Source organism: Brachyhypopomus gauderio, chromosome 7 (genome assembly GCF_052324685.1).
Source record: "Brachyhypopomus gauderio isolate BG-103 chromosome 7, BGAUD_0.2, whole genome shotgun sequence".
NCBI lineage: Eukaryota > Metazoa > Chordata > Actinopteri > Gymnotiformes > Hypopomidae > Brachyhypopomus > Brachyhypopomus gauderio.
Genome location: NC_135217.1, coordinates 3,935,254 through 3,955,465, shown reverse-complemented (window position 1 = coordinate 3,955,465; position 20,212 = coordinate 3,935,254). Strand labels below are relative to the sequence as shown.

At 43.6% G+C, this 20,212-nt stretch overlaps 3 protein-coding genes across 5 annotated transcripts; 2 read left to right on the top strand and 1 right to left on the bottom strand.

The window, feature by feature from the left end:
• Positions 1 to 346: 346 nt before the first annotated feature.
• mks1 (MKS transition zone complex subunit 1) lies at positions 347 to 12,229 on the bottom strand. Of its 2 annotated transcripts, none has more exons than XM_077010643.1 (17): positions 11,896 to 12,229; positions 10,468 to 10,636; positions 10,233 to 10,388; positions 9,941 to 10,038; positions 9,658 to 9,786; positions 9,430 to 9,534; positions 8,839 to 8,947; positions 8,564 to 8,620; positions 8,317 to 8,359; positions 8,157 to 8,219; positions 8,010 to 8,080; positions 7,858 to 7,927; positions 7,551 to 7,658; positions 1,498 to 1,631; positions 1,256 to 1,338; positions 1,073 to 1,170; positions 347 to 964 (listed from the first exon to the last, which is right to left on the bottom strand). In XM_077010643.1, exons 1-17 carry the CDS (start codon positions 11,970 to 11,972, stop codon positions 864 to 866), a joined length of 1,671 nt encoding a protein of 556 aa, XP_076866758.1. In that variant the 5' UTR covers positions 11,973 to 12,229; the 3' UTR covers positions 347 to 863. The 2 variants fall into 2 exon arrangements, with proteins under 2 accessions (XP_076866758.1, XP_076866759.1); XM_077010644.1 differs by having other exon boundaries at positions 9,941 to 10,035.
• Positions 12,230 to 12,311: 82 nt separating this feature from the next.
• mrm1 (mitochondrial rRNA methyltransferase 1 homolog (S. cerevisiae)) lies at positions 12,312 to 15,241 on the top strand. 2 transcript variants are annotated; one of them, XM_077010999.1, is made up of 6 exons: positions 12,348 to 12,404; positions 13,030 to 13,602; positions 14,021 to 14,114; positions 14,611 to 14,731; positions 14,824 to 14,943; positions 15,096 to 15,241. In XM_077010999.1, exons 2-6 carry the CDS (start codon positions 13,211 to 13,213, stop codon positions 15,140 to 15,142), a joined length of 774 nt encoding a protein of 257 aa, XP_076867114.1. In that variant the 5' UTR covers positions 12,348 to 12,404; positions 13,030 to 13,210; the 3' UTR covers positions 15,143 to 15,241. The 2 variants fall into 2 exon arrangements, with proteins under 2 accessions (XP_076867113.1, XP_076867114.1); XM_077010998.1 differs by having other exon boundaries at positions 12,312 to 13,602.
• Positions 15,242 to 15,964: 723 nt separating this feature from the next.
• On the top strand, positions 15,965 to 19,868 carry LOC143518500 (uncharacterized). Its single transcript, XM_077010997.1, has 4 exons — positions 15,965 to 16,605; positions 17,591 to 17,747; positions 17,880 to 18,038; positions 18,354 to 19,868. Exons 1-4 carry the CDS (start codon positions 15,975 to 15,977, stop codon positions 18,877 to 18,879), a joined length of 1,473 nt encoding a protein of 490 aa, XP_076867112.1. The 5' UTR covers positions 15,965 to 15,974; the 3' UTR covers positions 18,880 to 19,868.
• Positions 19,869 to 20,212: the final 344 nt, after the last annotated feature.

Below are 20,212 nucleotides of genomic sequence, written 5' to 3'. Positions count from 1 at the left end.
GAAATTATACACTTACACGTTCACCTGAATGGACAAGATTGAAGTATAGTAACCACTGATATGTAATACATTTATCAGCACCAAGTTTACTGAGGAAGCATCTTGTAGAAGTTAATATCCTTTAGAGAACCTAAAGAGAACCTTTAGAGCTTTAACCCAAGGATATCCTTTAAAGAACCTAAAGAGAACCTTTAGAGCTTTAACCCAAGGATAACCTTTAGAGAACCTAAAGAGAACCTTTAGAGCTTTAACCTGAGGAAAACCTTTAGACCTTTAGAGCATTCAATGTTTTTAATAGCTGAATATATGATGAAACAGTTGTAATAGCCACATATCCACAAAAGAGTTCAATGACAAAATAAAAGCTCATTTAATTAAAGTATTGTTTGTCATTCAAATATGCGGTAGTCCAATACAATGTAACGCTGGTCACACATCGGTGATTTGAAAGACATTGTTTTATGCCAAGCAGGAAGGAGTGCTCATGATTAACCTAAATGGCACCCCCTACTGTTCACTGTGTGCTTTACAAAAAATGGCATTATTCATTCCCAAAACTGATCAGCAACAGTGTCTCTTTTTTTAAAGATATTACTTTATCTTATCAGGTTTATCCATGGAATGTAGACAATATATTATTTTACAGTTTACTTACATAATTTATTACATTTACAAAAACACTATTCCAAAAGTATACATCATCTCTGAAAAGGTAAAAACGGTATAAAAAGTCAATTAAAAAAAAATTTACTTAAATTAAAATCAACAAAAATGCATCACGTGAAACAGGTGAAGGACTGCATCCTGGTGTCCTGTGTGACCTTTGAACTGGAAGAGCTCCTTTGGGGTGGATGCCTGTGCACTCATGAAGTCTCAGAGTTGAACGAGGCAGTGGCATTGAGCAGATCTTGGGGGAGACTCTCTCTGGCTTCCTGCATGCGCTTACGAGCTCTCTGAAACGCCTCTGACCACACACACACACACACACACACACACACACACACACACACAATCAGCACCTTCAGTAATACAAAGGCCACTCTTGGTGCTTAAGAAGGATCTCAGTCCTCACCTAACACGTTATAAACAGATCCTTGCTCACTGTGGCCACCGAGCTGGTCTAAGACCGTCTGCTGCCTCTTCTTCAGAGTTCTGGCATCCACAAATGCCCTGCAATAAAACAGCAGCATTCTTCACATCACAGAAATGTCAAAGTACTGTGCTCTTGTTGAATGAACGTCTTCGTTTGGCTAACCGTGCATGCTGTAAGCAACTCAGGATGAAAGTGACACTCCCTGTCGCCTGTGTGCGGAACCCAAACCGGCTCAGTCGATCTCCCTTGGAAAAACAAATGACAGCAGTCCAAATTACCAATAATCTCTCTACTCTCCAGTATAACCAGAAGCCCATCAATTCTCTAATATTACCAGTACTTCTCCAATACTCTACTGTCCATCTTCAAAATCCCATTTGTTTGGCCAGCCGGTTCTGACCCACCTTAAATGTGCTGGGTATTCTCACGTCACTGATGTCCTCCAGTTCAGGAGCTCCGCCAATGAAGAAGCGTCTGAGCTCGGCCACCGTGCCCGTCTGCAGGGGTCTCCACGTGGGGCACGTCACGCTGTGGTACCCTGCAGGACGTCACACGCACACGCCACCCATCAGCCACGTGATCTCTCTATTTGTCGAAAACACTTTGAACTCACTGATTTCAGGGGGTCGCCTACTCCTTGAAAACTGACAGAATGTGTGTAATTCTCCATCATGACATATCTGCTCATTATGTCCGATGGAAGGCAAAAAATAAATAAAAATCACACCTGGTGTTGAAGGTACGACCAGGTAAATAAATAAAAATCACACCAGGGGGGTGTTCCAAGAAGCGGGTTAAGCGAGAAAACCCGGGTAAGTTAACTCAGAGTTCACGGAAACTCGAGGTTTTCCGTTCCAGAAACCGAGCTTAGAGAGAACCGGAGTCAGTTACTATAGCAACTTATGCTCTGAAGCTAACCTGCTCGCTGGCAGGTTAACTTGGACCTGACCCAGAGTTACAAACACGTCATCATGACGTGTCCTTTCCTCGAAGATCATGTGGATATTGAAACTCAGTTTATTCGCTGAGTTCTTCGTCGGGAACGCCTTATAAAACCCCGAATAGACATAGGCCTACTATCATTTTCGGATTATTTTTTAATGAACGTTATCGTTTTTCAGCACAATCCAATACTTACATCAATAAAATTATCAAGCGTCACATTTCAAATATTACACATCGCGGATCAGCCCTAAATTCTCTCCAGATTGTTATACATCGCTCTTCGTTTTTTGCTAGTGGAAGTTTTTTTTTATAGTGTAGAAGATGCGGGATCTGTCAGCAAAGCTACTGTATGTCGGTCTGTCCAAAAACTATGTCTGGCATTAAATTGACTAGTGCCCAGTTCTGTGGTGTTTCCTGGGCATAAGCTAGTTATGGACATCAAAGAGGAATTCCACAGCATCGTTGGTTTGTCTTTAATTCACACGGACAATAAAGAAATTAGGCAAAGGAGAAGCAGTATATAACAAACTTAATTCCATTTACATTTTAAGGATTTCCTAGAGTGGTTGGCTGCATTGATGGAACCTACATATGCTACCTATTCCAACACCATTAGAACATGAAGGCGATTACATAAACAGAAAATCCATCCATAGCATTAATGTACAGGTACTAACCTTTATAATACTTAATGAATAATGTACTTATCTTTAATGGTAACAAAACTAACGTAGCTATTGCCACCAGCCACTTTCCCTCAAACTGGACATATATAGACTTACCTCCCCCTGACTATATCTCAGATTTGCCACCAGTCCAGAGACCAGTCCACCAGCCCTTTGGCACCATGCACCATGCACTTTATCCCTGTCCCATTTACCTACCTCACACACTGTACATACTGTACTTATATTTTTATATTTCATACCTTATACTGTTATCTATTTTACATTTTTTTACCTTGCTTATTTAATGTCTATTGCCTGGCTTGCACCATGACCGTCTTGCACTATGTTGTCCTGCACTATGTTGTATGTAATTGCTGCTGTGATATTTTGTAGTATGTAATTGCACTGAGGCCTAGCCTAAAAGTGTTTCATTGTGCTGTACAACCCTGTTTCAGCATAATGATAATAAAGTTTAATTGAATTGAACTGACCGTTCTCCCCATCAAGATCATATGTGAAGCTTCCCACCTCATCACAAATGTTGAAGCCAGATGGCCAGGATCCGTGTATGATTCCACACTGTACAACAAATCTGAATAGAGTAGGCCTGAGGTAGTGCAGTGTAATAGTTAAATCAGTGTAATGCAGTGTAATAGTTAAATCATTGCAAACCCTAGTGTGATTATAGGACACTATGACGGCCTCCTTCATGGAGACAGAGGGTATCCCTGCCTGTCCTATAGGCCTACCTTATGACTCCCTATTCAGATCCTGCACCTGGACCACAGTCCCGCTACAATCAGGCCCACAGCAAAACCAGGGCAAGAATTTAAATGACCCTAGGAATCCTCAAGGCCAGGTTCCAGTGCCTGAAGGGGCTCGGAGTAACCCCTGATAGGGTGTGCCACATAATAATGGCATATGTGGTATTACACAACATTGCAACCATCCAGGATGAGCGACAGCCTACCATCTCTGACATGCCCACAGATGAGGAACCTTACATGCATGTGGGTGACAACAGAGATGGTGGAGTTGTCAGAGACTCCATCTGCAATCACTGCTTTCCACATTAAATCATGCACCACCACCCACCCCACCCCACCATCCACCCTGTAACCTTTTAATATACATTACAGTCAAATTCACTGTTATGTTTCATTATTTCATTTTTCTTGTAAATAAATATATTTTAGAATATATTTTAAGAATAAGATAAAGTTATATACAGCCATACCACTTTGTACTATATTCTTATACTTCATTTTTATCTGATGCCATGTGTGTTTCACACCACTCAGATTAGACCTGGAATTAGTAAGTGTTCAATTAAAAAATATTTTAAAACTCAATACAGTATTATAAAGGTGGAGAAAATAATAATATAATCGCACCCTTCTGCTAAATATAAAAATATCATTTTCACTCACGCATTAACTCTGTTGGCAATTCTTTGACATGCTGACTGCCTTTCTCTAGCAGCTACCGCAGTATTACATTTACGTTTAATAATATCTAAATATTCTGCATACGCAGTCATTAAATCTCCTAAGCTACAGTGGTGTGAAATACGATGCTCGGCTGATTTTCGCGTTTAAGTCCATGATAAATCCTATTTATCTGCGTTCCATTAAGAATGCCTTTTATAGTTACGCGTGAACATGCTTCTGTCTGGGTCAACCTACTCAGAGTTGAGCGACCCTGATTACTTTAACTCCGATCAGCCGTTTTGGAACCGAAAACTCTGAGTATGTCAGATCGGGGTAAGACAACTCAGAGTTCAGGGTTAAGTTTAGAGTTTGTTAACCCCGCTTTCTGGAATACCCCCTGGTGTTGAAGGTACGACCAGGTAAATAAATAAAAATCGCACCTGGGGGGTGTTCCACAAAGCGGGTTAAGCGAGAAAACCCGGGTAAGTTAACTCAGAGTTCACGGAAACTCGAGGTTTTCCGTTCCAGAAACCGAGCTTAAAGAGAACCGGAGTCAGTTACTGTAGCAACTTATGCTCTGAAGCTAACCTGCTCGCTGGCAGGTTAACTTGGACCTGACCCAGAGTTACAAACACGTCATCATGACGTGTCCTTTCCTCTAGGATCATGTGGATATTGAAACTCAGTTTATTCGCTGAGTTCTTCGTCGGGAACGCCTTATAAAACCCCGAATAGACATAGGCCTATCATTTTCGGATTATTTTTTTAATGAACGTTATCGTTTTTCAGCACAATCCAATACTTACGTCAATAAAATTATTAAGCGTCACATTTCAAATATTACACATCGCGGATCAGCCCTAAATTCTCTCCAGATTGTTATACGTCGCTCTTCGTTTTTTGCTAGTGGAATTTTTTTTTATAGTGTAGGAGATGCGGGATCTGTCAGCAAAGCTACTGTATGTCGGTCTGTCCAAAAACTATGTCTGGCATCAAAATTACTAGTGCCCAGTTTTGTGGTGTTTCCTGGGCTTAAGCCAGTTATGGACATCAAAGAGGAATTCCACAGCATCGTAGGTTTGTCTTTAATTCACACGGACAATAAAGAAATTAAGCAAAGGAGAAGCAGTAGGCTATATAACAAACTTCATTCCATTTACATTTTAAGGATTTCCTAGAGTGATTGGCTGCATTGATGGAACCTACATATGCTACCTATTCCAGCACCATTAGAACATAAAGGCGATTACATAAACAGAAAATCCATCCATAGCATTAATGTACAGGTACTAACCTTTATAATCCTTAATGAATAATGTACTTATCTTTAATGGTAACAAAACTAACGTAGCTATTGCCACCAGCCACTTTCCCTCAAACTGGACATATATAGACTTACCTCCCCCTGACTATATCTCAGATTTGCCACCAGTCCAGAGACCAGTCCACCAGCCCTTTGGCACCATGCACCATGCACTTTATCCCTGTCCCATTTACCTACCTCACACACTGTACATACTGTACTTATATTTTTATATTTCATACCTTATACTGTTATCTATTTTACATTTTTTTACCTTGCTTATTTAATGTCTATTGCCTGGCTTGCACCATGACCGTCTTGCACTATGTTGTCCTGCACTATGTTGTATGTAATTGCTGCTGTGATATTTTGTAGTATGTAATTGCACTGAGGCCTAGCCTAAAAGTGTTTTCATTGTGCTGTACAACCCTGTTTCAGCATAATGATAATAAAGTTGAATTGAATTGAACTGACCGTTCTCCCCATCAAGATCATATGTGATGCTTCTCACCTCATCACAAATGTTGAAGCCAGATGGCCAGGATCCGTGTATGATTCCACACTGTACAACAAATCTGAATAGAGTAGGCCTGAGGTAGTGCAGTGTAATAGTTAAATCAGTGTAATGCAGTGTAATAGTTAAATCATTGCAAACCCTAGTGTGATATAGGACACTATGACGGCCTCCTTCATGGAGACAGAGGGTATCCCTGCCTGTCCTATAGGCCTACCTTATGACTCCCTATTCAGATCCTGCACCTGGACCACAGTCCCGCTACAATCAGGCCCACAGCAAAACCAGGGCAAGAATTTAAATGATCCTAGGAATCCTCAAGGCCAGGTTCCAGTGCCTGAAGGGGCTCAGAGTTACCCCTGATAGGGTGTGCCACATAATAATGGCATATGTGGTATTACACAACATTGCAACTATCCAGGAAGAGCGACAGCCTACCATCTTTGACATGCCCACAGATGAGGAACCTTACATGCATGTGGGTGACAACAGAGATGGTGGAGTTGTCAGAGACTCCATCTGCAATCACTGCTTTCCACATTAAATCATGCACCACCACCCACCCCACCCCACCATCCACCCTGTAACCTTTTAATATACATTACAGTCAAATTCACTGTTATGTTTCATTATTTCATTTTTCTTGTAAATAAATATATTTTAGAATATATTTTAAGAATAAGATATAGTTATGTACTGCCATACCACTTTGTACTATATTCTTATACTTCATTTTTATCTGATGCCATGTGTGTTTCACACCACTCAGATTAGACCTGGAATCAGTAAGTGTTCAATTAAAAAATATTTAAAAACTCAATACAGTATTATAAAGGTGGAGAAAATAATAATATAATCGCACCCTTCTGCTAAATATAAAAATATCATTTTCACTCACGCATTAACTCTGTTGGCAATTTTTTGACATGCTGACTGCCTTTCTCTAGCAGGTACCGCAGTATTACATTTATGTTTAATAATATCTAAATATTCTGCATACGCAGTCATTAATACTCCTAAGCTACAGTGGTGTGAAATACGATGCTCGGCTGATTTTCGCGTTTAAGTCCATGATAAATCCTATTTATCTGCGTTCCATTAAGAATGCCTTTTATAGTTACGCGTGAACGCGCTTCTGTCTGGGTCAACCTACTCAGAGTTGAGCGACCCTGATTACTTTAACTCCGATCCGCCGTTTTGGAACCGAAAACTCTGAGTATGTCAGATCGGGGTAAGACAACTCAGAGTTCAGGGTTAAGTTTAGAGTTTGTTAACCCCGCTTTCTGGAATACCCCCCTGGTGTTGAAGGTAGGACCAGGTAAATAAATAAAAATCGCACCTGGTGTTGAAGGTAGGACCAGGTAAATAAATAAAAATCGCACCTGGTGTTGAAGGTAGGACCAGGTAAAAAAATAAAAATCGCACCTGGTGTTGAAGGTACGACCAGGTAAATAAATAAAAATCGCACCTGGTGTTGAAGGTACGACCAGGTAAATAAATAAAAATCGCACCTGGTGTTGAAGGTAGGACCAGGTAAATAAATAAAAATCGCACCTGGTGTTGAAGGTACGACCAGGTAAATAAATAAAAATCGCACCTGGTGTTGAAGGTAGGACCAGGTAGCCGTAGCCCTCGGTTCTGTGGCGCTGCCAAAAGTCCAGGGAGAGAACCTTGAAGTACAGCACAGGCCAGTGGGGGAGGCAGTCTACAGACCAAGGCAAACGATTCCCATCACATCAGGCTCATTTAGCAATCAGCAGATTCTTGAGTTCTCATTGTCATACATCTCAGAATATCAGTAGAAACCGCAGCTCACGGACAAATTAAAAACTTTACTGATTGATTGTGCCCTACTCTAAAGCCATCAGTGGGTCAAAGCAGGACTTCCCAAAACACAACCTCACCCTCGGACTCATCCTCCTTCCTGAAGAAGGTCTCGAGGCTGAAGGGGTAAGAGAAGAAGGCCACGTTGTCCTGGACACAGAGAGCGTTCCGTGTGTCAGCCCTTCTCTCGTAGAGAAGATAAAACCCACCCAGCATGCGATCCGTCTCTTACCTTTCCTAGCGCACGCGTTCGGCACGTCTGCGTCACACCAGAGAGGCTCTGGAGCGACACACTGGTCCAGCCTGAGGAGTGAGACAAATATGTTAATACCTCCCAGCTGATTGGCTGGATGTGTGAAGTATGCCCTGGTTCACTCACTGTTCGGCAGCTCCAGGAAGAAGTGCACGTACAGGTTGTCATACTCATAGCCCTGCGCTGACACTGGGAAACATGAAGACGGTATGTGGGCCCTTTGCAGTGCGAATACAGGAATACATCGGCTTTTCTGTGGTTAAAATGCGTGCTTCGTAATACTGACCTATCTCTCCGTTAACAATCAGACGCAGAATACCAGGAGGTGGCTGTAATACAGTAAAAAAGATTACAGTAAAGGGTAGATAATGTTACATTAGAACATTTGAACACAGTATCACAACTAATACAAAATGCTTAATGCCATTGTGCCAGACGCCTCTGAACAAGGCTGGTTGGTCGTATTCTGATTAGAACAAGACCATAGCAGTTTTCAAAAGCATATGGTTCATATTTGGCTGTAGGACCCCTACCATTTCAAAGTCCTGGCCAACAAGGCTGTTGAGATAATCTTTGTGGCGGTTGTAGAGCTGAAGAGAGAGGAGAGGATTATTTTAGGCTCATAGACCATGTCAAAATAAAAGCCCCGTTCAAAGATCAGCTCTCCCCTAAAAAAAATGACATCGAACTGAAAATGCTGAGAAAGCCATCATCTGGTGTAGGAACAGCCATCACACCCATGCAAACTACCATTAAAACGCTGAACCCAGTGCAGAGTTCATCATGGGAGCTACAGGGAAGAGCTCACGTCTCGGAACATGCGCTGCTCTCTTTCCTTGTCCTCGGCGTGAATAGGGGCGGAGCCGTTCTCCAGATGAATGTGCCACACCTCCCTCTTATCTGGCCCCGCAAACACCCTGTCAGTGGGGCAAAGACAAAACCTTCATACCACCCAACTAGTGGTGCCGTGTGTGCAACGTCCAGCGACACAGTAAGGAAGGGTAACAGTAAACCCAGCCTGAGCTGTGGGCCAGGAGGGTCACAGTAAACCCAGCCTGAGCTGTGGGCCAGGAGGAAGGGTCACAGTAAACCCAGCATGAGCTGTGGGCCAGGAGGGTCACAGTAAACCCAGCCTGAGCTGTGGGCCAGGAGGGTCACAGTAAACCCAGCCTGAGCTGTGGGCCAGGAGGGTCACAGTAAACCCAGCCTGAGCTGTGGGCCAGGAGGGTCACAGTAAACCCAGCCTGAGCTGTGGGCCAGGAGGGTCACAGTAAACCCAGCCTGAGCTGTGGGCCAGGAGGAAGAGTCACAGTAAACCCAGCCTGAGCTGTGGGCCAGGAGGGTCACAGTAAACCCAGCCTGAGCTGTGGGCCAGGAGGAAGGGGGGAGCAGGACTCGCCTGTAGGGCCCTCGGCCGGCGCTGAAGTCGGGTTTCAGCGTGATTACTCCGTTTCCGTCTGCTCTTATGGTGCACAGCACATATTCATGCTCCTTCAGTCCCAGCCTGTGGAACAAACCGCTCACATTAGTGCCCAAAACCACAGCTCCATGTTCTGTGGGGGGGGGGGGGGGGGGGGGGGGGGGCGAGTGTCAGCAGCTTCGGGCCGGCCGGTGCTGTGTCACTCACTTGCCAGCCGGGCCCAGGTCTGCCATGATGTGCATGGTCTGCATGGCGGTATTAACAATATGGCTGTTCTTCATGAACTCCTTGGAGGGCTCCCACACTACCAGCCGGCCCTTGGTGATGTTGGAGTCCCTACAACAACACAGTGATATTCAGAAGTCACACAAGCGTGATCTTAGGAAATTAGATGCAAGTGGCTTTATGTTGTTTGACTACTGGCTCAGATGTAGACCCGCTGAGGACTCCAGGAGGTCCTGCGTAGCGGTTCTGAGAGAGCTCCACTCACACGGGCCGTCTCTCTTGCCGTCTGTGTCTGACATTAGCCATGCGTTCTGCCAAGAAGGTCGGTCTCCCCTGACCTGACGTCATCAGACTCTGAGCCTGCTGGTCACAGAATCAGAACTTCTTAGGACATGTACATGCTTTCTTATGCATCGTTAAGATGCACAACATGCACTTGTGCATACAGTTAAAATAATATCGTTGATATTTGCCATTACATAGGGTTAGGTTTCAAGAAGTTCCGTTTAACAGGGGATTAGAAAATGTAGTCTGGGTCTAGATGGAGTAGTACCCACCTCCTCCCAGTTGGTGAAACGATCAAAGTCAGTGTAGGTGAAAATACGCTGATTTCGTCTTCTTTTCGCTTTTTCCATTGCCACAATTTCACTGTGATACTGTTTTTCCAGGGGAGTCTGACATACAGACTCGTTCTGATAAAGGTCCACTTCATACTACACACAGGTGGGAAAAAATTACAGCTATAAGTCACAGCAGGACACACACAGGACGCCATAGTCTATGAACTCGTACCTGACTGAAAAACTTCTCTTGCCAGCCAACCAGCAGCTCCTCATCGTCCCCCACCGTGTGAGAGACGAACGTGTCCAGCTCGATGGCGCTCCCGTCCTGCAACGTGAGCGCGCGCTGCTGCAGGTGCTGCGCAAGCGCCGCGGTGGACGAGACTCGCTGGATTCGGACTCTACGGATTCAGCAGCGAGCGGTCACACAAGCGTTATAACGCTTAATAGTCTCAATGTTTTATAATAACAACAATAACCGCTGTCATGGTTCACACAATTTTTTGACAATTCATTTCCATGACTTTGAGGCAAATTTTAATGACTATACATTCTCTAAACATATGTGTAGACATGAAAAAAGAGTGGGGTGTTGTGGAGTTTTGTGGAGTGTAGTGTACGATAAGCCCATCTCAGCAACGCGGTCGCTCTTTCTCACGCTGTACGCACGAGAACATTGTCAGTTTTTTCTATATTGTATTTACTATCAAAGCGTATCTAAATCTAGGGTCACGCTTAACGACAAAAACTGTTTTACGACGGACTTTTCAGTCTCTAAACCAGGGGTGCTCATTACGTCGATCGCGATCGACCGGTCGATCGCGAAGGAAGTGTCGGTCGATCGCGAAGGAATGTGCGTAGATCGCGTCACATAAAATAGTAGTAGATGAATCGCACATTTGCACTGACGGTTGTATTTTGACTGACATTCACGGTAGCCAATTTGCAATCCACTCAACAAATTACGTTCGCCACCCCCCCCCCCCCCCCCCCCCGCTCAACAAATTACGTTCGCAACCCCCCCCCCCGCTCAACAAATTACGTTCGCCGCCACCCCGGTAGATCTTTCTTGGTCATCTTATAAGTAGCTCGCAAGCTGAAAACTGTGGGCACCCCTGCTCTAAACCCGTCATTAACCAATTGGTTAACCACACAGTGCACATTTTGCACGCGTCCTTGTCTTTCTCAAGCCACAGCTTGTATTTGCCCAACTGAAGCTGCCATTGTTGAATGGGCATTTAGCAGCATTACGCTGATTTACATCACAGTACAATCTACAGCTCCGCTTGGAGTCCGACACTAACGCAGTGAACTAACGTGTGAAGTTACCTTAGTGGTCCGCACAATGGGGAAAAAGGCTATATTTTATAATATATATTTATTTATTTTTCTTCCGGTTATCAGAACGACATACATTTATTGTGTCAAGCAAATTTCCATGACTTTTCCAAAACATTTGAGTATTTTTATTTTTCCAAAACTTATCCAGACCTGGAACTTGCTATTTTCAAACTTCATAACTTTTCCAGGTTTTTCATGACGAACCCTGTGCTGTTTTTCAGGACGACTGTACGTTAAACCGACTGGGTAGCAAACATTAAACCTAGCAAAACATAGAGTTTAAGAAGTTAAACGTGCATTTATCTAGCTACATAATTACCTTATTTTTAAGTTTTTCACAGCGTCGCGGGAGCGATAGACCGCTTCCCCGGTGTCGGCGCACCACACATCAGCCATATGACCAGTAGCGCTAGCGCAGGTACCTCGGATAAATGAACCTACAAATAACACAACATCGTAGCTGCTGCTCTTATTTGAGCGGGATGTATCACTATCATGGATCAGTAAATGGTGAACAAACACATGGGATTAGTAAAAATAAAACAAGGTGGTATTCGTTAGAACTGTATTGACACACTGTTGTGCTAGCTTAGCCAGCTAACGGGTTAGCCTGTAGAAACCTGGACGGAGATTACAGGCGTCTTGTTGCACGGCAACTGAACGGACGAAGGAAGTGCCTGGTGCGCATGCGCCGCCCGGGCTCCAGGTTCTCCCATCGGCACCCCAGCTGACCTGAGAACGGCAACCCGGAACTACTTTTCATTTTCCAACCAAAGAGTCCTCGCACTGGAGTCCCACATGTCTTACATACAAGTGAATAACCGGGGAGTAAGTTCACTGTAGCTACCTGTCAAGCACTGTATTGTGAGAATGGAGATTAGAAACGTTAGAAACGCGTCCTTGTTGTTGTGTATAAGCTTCTTTCTGTTATATCCGACATTTATTTTTGAATGCTACGCATTCTGAAGGGTAAAAAGCTAACCTAGCTACCTAGCCCGCCACTTATAGACTGACAAATCACTTTATTAATACCAGAGGGAAATTTACATACACATGACAATATGTGTTCTAGTTTGCCAGTTTATGTAGAACTCTGAGACATTTAATCGGGTTGTTAATCTTTGTTCAAAACGGAGTTGTAAAAAGCTAACATCTATTGAGCTTTTTGTAATTATTACATTGTTACATTTAAATACATCACCTTATTTCACCTAACAATGTTGAAAACAGCTTGCAAGTGCGCCGGTGTTCTAAGAAATTACAGATATTCAGCTAAGGAGATGTTATTAATAGACATTTCCTCAGGTGGTACACAACATGCTCCTTATCACTCCACCCAAACTTTTCTCTGGCCCAGAGACACTGGTTTTAAAGCATCTGTGCGTGTGAGACATAATCCTTTCACATTCTCTGGTAATCATTCAAGGACTACTGTATTTCCATCCACAAAAAGATCGCAAAGAGAGCCTGTGACACCTCCTCCTCTCGAGAGGAGGTCTGGGAACAGAGTGTCCTCCGAACTCCGCAAGCTCAGTGTGGAAGACTTTCAGAATGCATCATCTGCGAAGCATCTGCAGGGCAGGCGAAAGGACAGGGCATCGCACGCCCATCTCGGGACAGACAAGCAGGACGAGATGGTGTTCGGCGTGGCCCCTTGCCTGCTAGCCTTGAGTCAGCGCCGACGCAAGCCCACTAGGCTCTTTGTGAAGAGAGCTGAGGGGCAGCCGAGGGAGGCTGTGCAGAAGGTTTGCGAGGCGGCTCTGACGCGCGGGGTTCCCATTCAACACGTCACCAAGAGGGACCTGGAGAAGATGACCGGAGCCGTGGTCCACCAGGGGGTGTGTCTTCAGGCCAGCCCCCTAGGCTTCGTCACCGAGGAGAAGCCCACAAGGCCTCAGCACGGCAGTCATCCCCTCCCACTATGGGTGGTCCTGGATGGAGTGCAGGATCCAATGAACCTCGGTTCCATTCTCCGTTCCGCCTATTTTCTCGGAGTGGACAGAGTAGCTAGTAGCATTCGGAACAGGTTTGTACCTGAGTTCTTAACATTGTATTTTTGTAATATAATTTTTAGTGCTGTCAATTCCAGGTGCCGCGATTAAAAGTCCTGACCAGGATTTTGCTCAGGCTTCCTGGATTGTGTTAATTCCACTAATTTTACCTGGATTGCTAATTAGAAAATCTAGCAAGCTTGAGCAAAATCCTGGTGAGGACTTTTAATCGCGGCACCTGAAATTGACAGCACTAATAATTTTAGTAAGGGACTCAATTTTTAATGACAAATATAGCATGGAAAATTTTTTGCTTATTACATATATTGTATATTACATATAATGTGTCTGTTCAGCCTATTTGGAGTTCCTCATGCACCACTGTCTCTCAGCTTTAAATATTACTAATAATGATAATTGATAATGTATTTAAATATGTTTGTGGTCTGTCAGTTGCCCACTAACTCCGGTGGTGAGCAAAGCCAGTTCAGGTGTGATGGAGGTCATGGAAGTGTACGGCTACAATAACTTGTCTGACGTAATAAAGGTAGGGGACAACTTCAATGTTCTACACGCACCTTCCCAGTTTTAGCCTCTAGAGCAGGTATCACCAAATGGCGGACCGCGGTCTGGATCCGGACCCGAACGCCGTCCTGTCCGGACCCAATTACATTCCTGATTAACTGGATACGGACCCAAATGCCAAAAAAATTTTAACGGGAGACTATATTTTAAACCGGAGACGAATGTTACGTTCACCACCCATTTGAGTGTTACGTTGCCCCCCCCCGCTCAACAACTTTCGTTCGCCACCGCGGACCCGGACCTAAGGTCTGAGCTATCTGCCAAAAATGGACCGCGGAAAGATTTAATTGATTACCCCTGCTCTAGAGGATGAATCAGAAAATATTTTTTGACCACTTTGAACAGTTTTGTTGATATATCTACAAAAGGCGCATCTATTGATACACGTTCGTGCCACTCTTTACCTCTGTCAGCTCCACATTGCCACCGGGTGACGCTGTTGTGTTCTAATACCCCAGGTGAAACTTGGCCAGGGGTGGCAGGCGATCGGCACCGTGGGGCTGGGGGAGGCCAGCGCCGGCGCCTCCGTGGTTCCCTGCTCCGACTTCCAGATGTCCAAACCCACACTGCTACTTATGGGTGCGTCACCGCGCTGGTTTGTCACGGAGCTGCGAGCGCCTTTTACACGCGTAACCCTCCATCACCCGCCGCGTCTCCCCGTGTGCCCACAGGTGGCGAGGGTTGCGGCCTGTCTCCGGACCTGCGGGAGCTGTGTGACGTCCTGCTCACCATTCGTCCCCGACGAGACCTGCACCATGCCGTCGACTCACTTAACGTCTCCGTAGCCACAGGTGTGCAAGCATCGGCACCGTTCTGTCCAATCACACGGCTGTGTGTCATGCTAGCCCAGTCGGCCCCATCCATTTTGTGACAGACTTTAAATCATATAAAGTGAAGGATGTTGTCGGGTTTTAATTCATGCTTTTCGCTCTCCTCCTGCCAGGAATCCTCCTACACTCTCTCCTCTCGTCTCGCGCTGTTGCCGCCTGATGGCGATGACCATATTGATGGTTTATTTAGTTGGACTGCACTGTAACCTTTGAACCCTGCTAAAAAGTGGGTGAAAATAAAATGTCACAAATACCAAAAGAGTTTTAATGAAGTGTTCGTCACAGCTACTGCCCAAACACAGAGTCTTTGTGGTCTACAGTATTTGTCTTCATGTAACACTTTGGCATTTAAAAACACCCGATGTTTGTCTTGATCAGGAGTGGGCAATTCATGTTCCCAAGGGGCCACATGAAAAATTGGAACTGTTTTAGAGAGTCAGACTAATATACTTAAACTCCATTCTGCACAATACAGTATATACACAATATCCATTTATAAAAAAATTATAAAAAACATTATTGTTATTTATTAAATTACAATAAATAACAATAAATAAGTATTACAATGACAATGTGGAGGACAGAATTATATCATTATTTAATGATTTTTGCAGTTTTGCAGATCATCAGATATCCGTGCAACTCTGCATCAGTCAAGTTCTTGTATTTATCTACATATTTACTCTCATGATGGCGATTCAAACTAATTCTTAAACACAGCTATCTGCTCTCCACAAACTAAACGAAAAGTCCTTCAGAAAAAGAATCCGCTCTGCGCTCTCTGTGTCAAACACGCTTCAGCTCATAAAAAGAACGAGTTATGTTGAGGTTTAAAAAAAAGGTTTCGCCGCTAAAAACACTGCTTTTTTATTCGCAGCGTTTAATGCAAGGACTAGTGCCTGGCAAGGCGTATGTACATATTCGGCAGGCGTAATAACACTTTGGCTCGCGAGAGGTGCCACGGTTGAGACGTCATCAGAAACAGAAGCAGCATGGCAGCCATCGTGGTAGCACCGCGTTCACCCCAGAGACCGTATATTATATATACGGTCTCTGGCTCATCCAGCAGTACCGAAGAAGAGGAAATCTCGTCCGAAAGTGTTCAAAAAAAGAAATCTTCGAAACGTAAGGTTTGTTACATGCATATATCGTCTGTTAAGCATGAGGAGATGCAGGATTTCACCAGCACAAGGTGGAATACTTATCGAAATAGTCTTCGGCAGTGGCTAGAGTTGAGGGGCGAGTGCAGAGACGTAGCACAATGTTTCAAACACAGTCTTGAACTGGAATTTGAAGAACTTCCCGATGACGCGGCTTTCCATCCCACATGCTACCGGAGGTTTATTGACAAGCGAGAGATCGAAAGAACAAAACGGCGTATCGTGCGAGAAACACAGAGGGGATATGACCAACAGGACCCCCAAACTAGCCAGGCTATCCATGCTTCAACTACTGGGACTACTCCGACCAGGAAATTTCGGTCCAGGTCAAGCCTGCCCATCTCGAGCTCTGGCCCCGTTCTTCCTGCCATCTGCATCATTTGCAAGAAAGGCTACAAATTTGTCGTCGCGGGTGGCAGACGCCAAAAAGAAGCTTTGACAAAAACAAAGACTTTAAATGCAGGTAAGACTGGGTATCACCCTCACCCCCACCACACAGTAGGTAGTCTATGCAAATGCATCCCATCCCCCAACACACACACACACACACACACACGTTGGGAAAAGTTGAATGACTATGTAGCCTACACTGCTACACAATCCTTGTATTTGTCTAATTCTAATATCAGTGTATGTCTGAATTGCCATAATGTGCTGTGCATGTGTGTGTGTGTGAAATTACTTTCCAATACATAACATCCCCATGCCTATGATTAGTGATGGCAAAAGTGGGGCTTTTGGGAGATCGAATCAAATGAACCAATTGATTCGGAAAATGATTCGATCTTGTGAAACGTTCGAATCATCACACGCCACAGTGACATCTAGTGGACAACCAGGGCCTAAATCCACAACTTCTTCACAGAAACAGAAGTAATGTGTTTTTTAATGAAAAATGACATGAAATATTCCCCCTTAGCATATTGTGTTCCTAAATAAATTTGTCATGAAAACAGGGTTGTTTTAATGACGTCATTAAGATGTATTTTTCATTATGATACACTGTTAGTCAGTGGATTGATATAGCTGAAATTATTAATTTTACATTGCAAGGTAGGGAAATGCTTGTGTAATCCTTTATTTATTAAACATTACAAGTAATCAGTTGTAATCACAACTGATTACAAGTAATTAGTAAACATTCCAGTCTGGTCAACACACTGCTTTACAGCAGCAAGCCCATCCCCCGGTCCATTCCCCCACCCCCACTGCCCCTCTCACACTTGTACACTTGGGACTGTCCCTGTGTGTTGCTGGGCGGCCCCAGCAACCAGACTTGTCTCTAGAGGTGTGTCCTGGCTGTGCTGTACATCTGTGTGCACAATGAATCCTTTTTTTGGGTGCAACACCTAGCACCATTTTTACAACACCACACCACCAGGAAAAATGAAGTCTTAATTTTTTTGCCTGCCTATTTATTCATCCTTTGTTGTTTTCTTTTGTATAAGGCAAGTTGCAGGAAGCTGCTGAGGTGAAGGATGACCAGAGCATCCTCATTCACATCAAGGACAGAGACTGTGTGGCCCTGCAGGTGCAGTACCACAAGAGTTGCTACCGACAGTACACAAGGTTTTTGAGTGGTCCTGCCAGAGCAGAGAAAGAACAGTAAGTCATGTATTAATTTTATATAAAAACACATACAGTACAATATGTGTCCTATGAATGAGACAGTTTGTTCTCACAACACGTATCACAACGTATGCTCTCACAACACACATCTTCTATATTTTTTCTAAGGATCAAGCCAACTTTTGACCTGAGTTATAAATTATTCTGCGAGAGGGTAATCTGTCAAAGACTGCTGATCAACCAGGAGGTGTTGAGGATGAGCCAACTGAGGAAGGACTTTATTGACCTGGTCCAGTCAAGTGAAGGTGTTGATGCTTCAAGCTACAGGTAATTGCAAGGCAGTTTATTATTTGTCAAATCCAAGGGAAATTTCATACATGTGAGTGACCACTCTACTTGTCATCTGCACATACATGTATTATTTTCCAATATTCTTGATAGTGTGATGTTAGTTAGAGTATTTTCTTCTCTTGGGAATACTTGGTATTATATCTGTTGCATAGCAAGTAAACTACACCTATAATTTTATTCACTCTCTGTGTTGATTTGTGAAGGTAGCTATTTTATATCAGCTACAACATGAAGCCCCCCTTTGCTGGTACTCATATGACTCTTTATTGTTGTTGGTTTGTTGTGTTACAGACAGGATACATTGAAGAAGAGACTCAGCCGTGATTTTCCTCAGCTAGTGTTCCACATCCCCGCCAAACACAACACATCTGAACTGGTTTTTGCTGAGAACTTGTCGACGCATACAGACTTGGACTTTTTACCATCAGGTGCGGAAACGACTCAGTCCAGCGAAATGAGCCAGACAGACAGCGACACGGAAAGGAGGACATCAAAGCAACAAACAACGACAACAGAGGGCAAACGGACACTTTACACAGCAGCTTTGCTTTTGAAAAGACTGCTTAGTGACAGTCCTGGCATGTCATGCCTATGCCCCCCCACTGCAGAAAACTTCAATCTCACTGAAGCACAAACGGTTGTTCCCCTTGAACTGTACAATTTAGTCAGCTGGATTGTAGGTGCCACAGAGGAACCAACACTGGAGCAGTTTGTCAACATTTCTGATAACATGCATGTCAAAGTGCTTTCTGTCTGTCAGGACATTGTGTACCTTGCTTCTAAGGGCCGTAAACAGACACCCAGGTCATTGTGTTAACCATGCGTCATACCCCAACATAAGCATTAAAAACATTGAAGGAGCACGTCGAGCTGATGGAGGATCACAACGCATGCAGACGTATGGCCCAGATCAGCGGACCCCAACCCAGTGGAAAAAGTTTCTCTCTGAAGGAACAAACAAAGCAAATGCTGAGTTCTTGTACGATGCGTGGACACGTGCTGATCTTACAGCAGTGGGAAGAAACCTCAGCTTGTACATAGCACAACACCAATGTCACTGTGTGACTGTACTGAAAGGCGTGCAGTCTGTTCATGCTGTGGAAGACCTGCAGTGTGACCATGAAGAATGTGACACAAGGCTGTTTTTTGCATGCACAACATGCTGCAAAGGAACACTAGAAATAAGAGCCCAGACACTGATGTAGCAATCATTGCTTTGACTCTGCAGAAAGAATTGCTATGCAGCTTGTACTTTTTTTCACAGGGACGGGCAACAGAACACGCATAATGGACATTACCAAGGTGTCATCAGCTCTCAGAGCCAGTGTGTGTTCAGCCTTGATTGGGATTCATACATTCACTGGGTGTGACTCCACAAGTGCCTTTTATGGCAAAGGCAAAAAGAAAACATTTGCCGTGGCATGCGAGAAAGATGTCCACCTGAAAGCTTTCAGAAGTCTGGTCACTGCATTTAAGTTGGACCACTCTACATTTGCATTACTTTGCATGTGTGAGAGATATAGTTTACCTCTATTCTATTTGTTTCATTTTTGTTCCTTTTATTATGGTTATGTATAAGTTTATGCCGGTTGATGTAAATGCCGGTTGATGTGTATGCCCTCATTGTTTTGATTGTTTTTTTTTTTTTATGTGTTTGTTAGTGAATAAATGAATACCTGAAGGGTCCTTATTGATAATTACAATTATTTCCATTTATTTATAAAAATGACAACATGAAAAGGTAACCTTATTATCCACTTGCACAATAGTTGTTTGTTCCATAAATAAAGCACTGCTTGGAATTCATTTAGCCCCTGTTACAAACACATGGATGGCTATCAATAATTATTGGAATTGTTTCCATTAATTGATCAAAATGACAACATGAAAGGTCACTTGCATAATTGTGATTTGTGCTGTAAATAAAGCACTATTTAGTATTAATTTGGCCCAATTCAGAAATACATGAATGAGCGTTATGATAATGCTCATTCATGTATTTCTGAGGGCCAAATAAATACTAAATAGTGCGTTATTGTATATAAAGTGGGCATAAAATAATATTTATTAATGATATTGTTGATTATTATTTTATGCAATTTTGGGAGATTCCTTTCTGTAGGTTATATTTGACCGCAATGGGCAGGTTG

Excerpts from the sequence above, each read along its gene's own strand:
- mks1 (XM_077010643.1), bottom strand. The coding sequence starts at position 11,972 with ATGGCTGATGTGTGGTGCGCCGACACCGGGGAAGCGGTCTATCGCTCC. Across the intron at positions 9,535-9,657 it reads GACCTGGGCCCGGCTGGCAA|GCTGGGACTGAAGGAGCATG; the intron begins GTGAGTGACACA and ends TTTGTTCCACAG. Across the intron at positions 1,171-1,255 it reads AGTTGCTTACAGCATGCACG|GGCATTTGTGGATGCCAGAA; the intron begins GTTAGCCAAACG and ends GTTTTATTGCAG.
- mrm1 (XM_077010998.1), top strand. The coding sequence starts at position 12,794 with ATGTTGAAAACAGCTTGCAAGTGCGCCGGTGTTCTAAGAAATTACAGA. Across the intron at positions 13,603-14,020 it reads GCTAGTAGCATTCGGAACAG|TTGCCCACTAACTCCGGTGG; the intron begins GTTTGTACCTGA and ends GTGGTCTGTCAG. Across the intron at positions 14,115-14,610 it reads ACTTGTCTGACGTAATAAAG|GTGAAACTTGGCCAGGGGTG; the intron begins GTAGGGGACAAC and ends CTAATACCCCAG.
- LOC143518500 (XM_077010997.1), top strand. The coding sequence starts at position 15,975 with ATGGCAGCCATCGTGGTAGCACCGCGTTCACCCCAGAGACCGTATATT. Across the intron at positions 16,606-17,590 it reads AACAAAGACTTTAAATGCAG|GCAAGTTGCAGGAAGCTGCT; the intron begins GTAAGACTGGGT and ends CTTTTGTATAAG. Across the intron at positions 18,039-18,353 it reads GTTGATGCTTCAAGCTACAG|ACAGGATACATTGAAGAAGA; the intron begins GTAATTGCAAGG and ends GTTGTGTTACAG.